Source organism: Rutilus rutilus (genome assembly GCF_951802725.1).
Source record: "Rutilus rutilus genome assembly, chromosome: 7".
Classification (NCBI taxonomy): domain Eukaryota; kingdom Metazoa; phylum Chordata; class Actinopteri; order Cypriniformes; family Leuciscidae; genus Rutilus; species Rutilus rutilus.
In genome coordinates this window covers 47,080,731-47,085,172 of record NC_140221.1, presented here as the reverse complement: position 1 = coordinate 47,085,172, position 4,442 = coordinate 47,080,731, and the positions used below count along the sequence as shown (strand labels likewise).

Here is a 4,442-nt window from a genome sequence, read left to right as displayed (position 1 = left end):
ATGTTCCTAAAACATAAACTCTCAAATTGTATTTAAAAATAAAATAAAATAATGATAACTTCACTGAAGCGCAGTCCACAAATAATTGCATATGTTGTGCAATAACGGTATGTTTTATTTTTCTGAAAAGTTACAAAAAACTTTTCTGAATATTACACAACACCCCAAAGTAAAACTCCGCCTATTCATTCTTTCATTCTGATGTCATGCAATTTTGACAGCATAAATAGTGGATCAGAATCAATCTGTGAGACAAACTGCCTGATGATAATACAGTTTATTTAATCTTTGATCACCTTCACAATGACTGCAGCAGCAAAGTTAATTCCTGGAGGATTCACCACAGTGCAGATTGTCACTGAAGAGGTGAAGGAAATCTGCATTAAGGTAGGAGACAGAAAATCACTAGTAAATGTTTTTGTTAAAACACAGCCCAGTAAAATGATCTATTTCGGTGCTGTGAAATGTGTTGGGGAAATTATTGGTTGTTATTTTCAAAAGAACTGTTTTACTTTTCACTCAAAGTCACAAAACGTTTTATGAGTTTTCTGAAATCTGAATGATAGATGAAACTCCCTAGAGACTTTAAAAATAATAATAATAATAATAATACTATAGATTAATATAACGTGCATTTGTTTATTCAGGTGAAGTCAGAGATGGAGAAGAAGGCTGCAAGCAATTTTAAAGATTACATTCCTGTATTCTATAAGACTCAGGTTGTGGCAGGAATAAACTATCTGGTCAAGGTAAATGAGTGTTTTGTATTTTTATGGATGATTTGCTTTTATATTGAAATGTATGGATTTTTGAGTTTGATGTTTTCATCACTGAAACTTTTCCAAGGCACAATTTGTAGGCCTATGTTTCCAATATCAACAAGCCAACTATAGCAGTGTGTCCTAAAGGGTGTGATGTGTCCAGTAATTTTTCTGTCCTCTCTGAAAGTTAAAATGCATCAAGTCACTGTATAAAGATTCTCTGCATTTGTAGCCTATACTCTTCTCAACTTTGTAGTGTTTGCTGGACACTCAAATCTCTGCAATGGTCACTGTAGCAGAACTAGCTGGAACTTTTTCTTTGCGGTCATGGAAAATGAATGCGTTTAGGTCTCTATCAATGTGAACAGAGTTTTTTTTCATGGGAGAGATCATTTATAAATCTATGTGGATTTCTCTCTCTCTCTCTCTCTCTCTCTCTCTCTCAGCTGGACGTCTGTCAAGAGAATGGCACAGAAGAAGATAAGTGCGTTCATGCGATGATATTTCAAGCTCTCCCCTGCGAAGGAGGGAAACTGACTGTGACTGGAGTCCAGTACCATAAAACCCTCATGGACCCTCTGGTCCCCTTCTGAACACTTCTAACTGCATGCAGAAAATAGTCTGTCTGATATAATAACAGACACACAATGAGCTGCCATACTGTATAGAGTTTCATTACTCAATATTAAACTCAATATTCAAACCCTCAGAGCCTGTGTCAGTGTGTTTATATGAAGATGTGAACACCACATTCAATTCACTTTACTAAAAATGTTTTATGCTGAAACAATAAACATTAAAACATTAACATAAAAAAACAGTATAAAGTCTGAATGACATTGATTTCTTAATTTTAAGACTGTACTGACTGTCTAAATGAATGTGATTTTAAAACATTTTGTAATATACAGAATGTATTTTTACACTATTATATGAACTGAAATCTTGTTCATCTCAACTTCACGTCATTACATACCTGTACAGTTTCTATTCTTCACTCAGTGTTCATGAGAGGAGCATTTTGAAAATTGAATTAATAAAACCCACAAATACTTACAATATTTCACATGATATTGTATTTTTTTATTTCCACTAAAAGAGAAGCGTTTAGCTCTGATCTGCCCTAGGAAGTGCAAATGTATAGCCAGGTATAACCATAAAAATATGACATGTATGTTTATCTTACTGCATGACAGAGAGAGAGAGAGAGAGAGAGAGACACACAGAAGGAGGGGAGAAAACATCACCAGCACATACACACTAGATATTACGTCACGGGACGTAACACCCCCACCGTTAAGATTATAAACAACAAAAGTTCTTGATAATAAACAGTCACCAATTCACTTTCACTATTAGAAAATAAAGAGCATTCACATGTTATGGTCATCATAAATTATTAAACCATTTATGACCTAGACAACAGTTAAAGATTCTCATTCCAAATCTTTAAAATCAAAAAGTAAAATAAAATAATGTAAAATGACATTTTCAAATTTTATGATTTAATTGACTGTCTGCATGACTTTTTAAAGGGTAAAAATCTTGTTTTTTACAGTAAATCATGAATGACATTAATTTTCTTTATTTTAAGGTTTCACTGACTGTCTAAACGAATGTAATTTTAAACATTCCTCAATATACAGACTGTATTATTACATTGTATGAACCGAAATCTTGTTCATCTCAAACTCACTTCAGTACAAACCTGTGCAGTTTCTCTTCTTCTCTCAGTGTTCATGAGTATGTATGTGGTGTGTATGTAAGTGGTTAGGACTAGAACCTTGGAGAAACTCAACAGCAGTGCAAAATATGAAAAGACAATGCAGAAAAGCAGAGCGCATGTGGCGGAAGACAAAACTTGTAGTTCATTATAACATCTACAAAGACAGCCTTCATGCTTTCAATATGGAACTAGGCAAAGCTAGACAGACTTTCTTCTCAAATATTATAAACAGCAATTTAAACAACACACGCACTCTTTTTGCTACTGTAGAGAGACTGACAAACCCCCCAAGCCAGATTCCCAGTGAAATGCTCTCAGACAGCAAGTGCAGTGAGTTTGCTTCTTTCTTCTCTGAGAAAATCAATAATATCAGAAAGGTGATCAGCACATCCTTGACTTGCACTGGGGTCAGACAGATCAGACCACCTGAGAAAGTAGTTACTATGTCTGACTTCAAAGAAATTAATGGCAACATTTTGGAAGAAACCGTACAGCACCTTAAAACATCAACCTGCGCTCTCGACACACTTCCCACATCATTTTTCAAAAGTGTGTTAAACAGTTTAGAAGCAGATCTTCTAGAAGTGGTAAATGCCTCACTTCTCTCTGGGAGTTTTCCAAACTCCCTGAAAACTGCAGTTGTCAAGCCCCTCCTGAAAAAGAGCAATCTAGATAAGACCATATTAAGCAACTATAGGCCGATCTCAAATCTTCCTTTCATAGGCAAGATCATTGAAAAAGTTGTCTTCAATCAGCTGAACAAATTCTTGAGCTTGAATGGATCCTTTGACCATTTTCAATCTGGTTTCCGACCGCACCACAGCACAGAGACAGCGCTCATAAAGATAATAAACGATATTCGCTTAAATACTGATTCAGGCAAATTATCAGTGCTGGTGCTACTCGACCTCAGTGCTGCATTTGACACTGTCGATCATAACATACTTCTTGTAATGGCCTTCCCCTTTAATTTGTTTTGCTTTGCGTCACCACTAGATGGCGGAATACATTTATTGCATATAAGGAAAAGGAAACAGAGTAAGATTATTGTCACGTTTGTTCTTGAGCTAACCAGCTTGAGAAAATGGTTCAAGCTTTAAGCTTTAGTATCCCTTTGGCAAGCAGAGCGAGGTATGTTTAGTTTGTTTTCCCTGTATTTCTTTGGTACCATGTGTTGATTTCTTTGAACACGGTTTATTTTGTGTATGTTGTTTGAGTTTATTTTGTTTGATATTTATGTATTGTTTCTTTGTTTTCTTTGTAGTTTTACGGTGCTACCGTGCTGTGATGCGATTGTTATGGTGCTATGAAGTCAGTGTGTGAACACAGTGTTGTGATGCATGGAGAACGTTTGCAACAAAGAAACGAGACAATGAACACTTCAGCAATGAAGTTTATTGCATCTTAACAAAATAAATCGAAAGCACGGATACCTCATCAGGATTGTAAAATCACACAGTCAGTTTGGAACGCGGCTCATTCATGAACGTTTGGATGGTGATCGCATATCAACGTTACTGTTACAGATGAAAAGGTAAACTTTCAGTAAAAGAACGATACATGAAGTAAGACTGCAAATACAACTTCCTGGACTGTGTGAGTTGAAACCTTTACAATTAAAGACACTTTAGATGTTTTTTAATATTTTGAATTTTAAAGAAAATTGAAGTTTCAAGATATGAAGTTGAATGAGTTGTGAAATATTGATTCATGATGTTCAAGTTATTGATTTGAGTATTCCTTTACAAGGTATTGATCGCTGCAGGTTAATGCTGGGTTTATATTTATAGTATACGTTACAAACACGTGTAAAATGTTGAATGTCAAAGAATTTATGATTGTGTTGCATATGCAATTTGACTTATTACCATTGCTGATTAATTGAGTGTCTAAATTATAGATGTCTGATATGAGCAATGCATTGCTCTTAAGTTTGTAGACAGACAAAATGGAAG

The 4,442-nt window shown here is 35.1% G+C and overlaps 1 protein-coding gene across 1 annotated transcript; it reads left to right on the top strand.

The window, feature by feature from the left end:
• The first annotated feature begins 244 nt into the window (after positions 1-244).
• Positions 245-1,579, top strand: LOC311294468 (cystatin-A-like). The gene is made up of 3 exons (XM_084415378.1): positions 245-387; positions 648-749; positions 1,208-1,579. The coding sequence occupies exons 1-3, from the start codon at positions 304-306 to the stop codon at positions 1,352-1,354; spliced, it is 333 nt and encodes a 110-aa protein (XP_084271504.1). The 5' UTR covers positions 245-303; the 3' UTR covers positions 1,355-1,579.
• Positions 1,580-4,442: the final 2,863 nt, after the last annotated feature.

What these genes read in the sequence shown, in the direction of transcription:
- LOC311294468 (XM_084415378.1), top strand. Translation starts at nt 304, where the DNA reads ATGACTGCAGCAGCAAAGTTAATTCCTGGAGGATTCACCACAGTGCAG. An exon ending in TGAAGGAAATCTGCATTAAG is followed by an intron (nt 388 to 647) that starts GTAGGAGACAGA and finishes TTGTTTATTCAG; the next exon opens with GTGAAGTCAGAGATGGAGAA. An exon ending in GAATAAACTATCTGGTCAAG is followed by an intron (nt 750 to 1,207) that starts GTAAATGAGTGT and finishes TCTCTCTCTCAG; the next exon opens with CTGGACGTCTGTCAAGAGAA.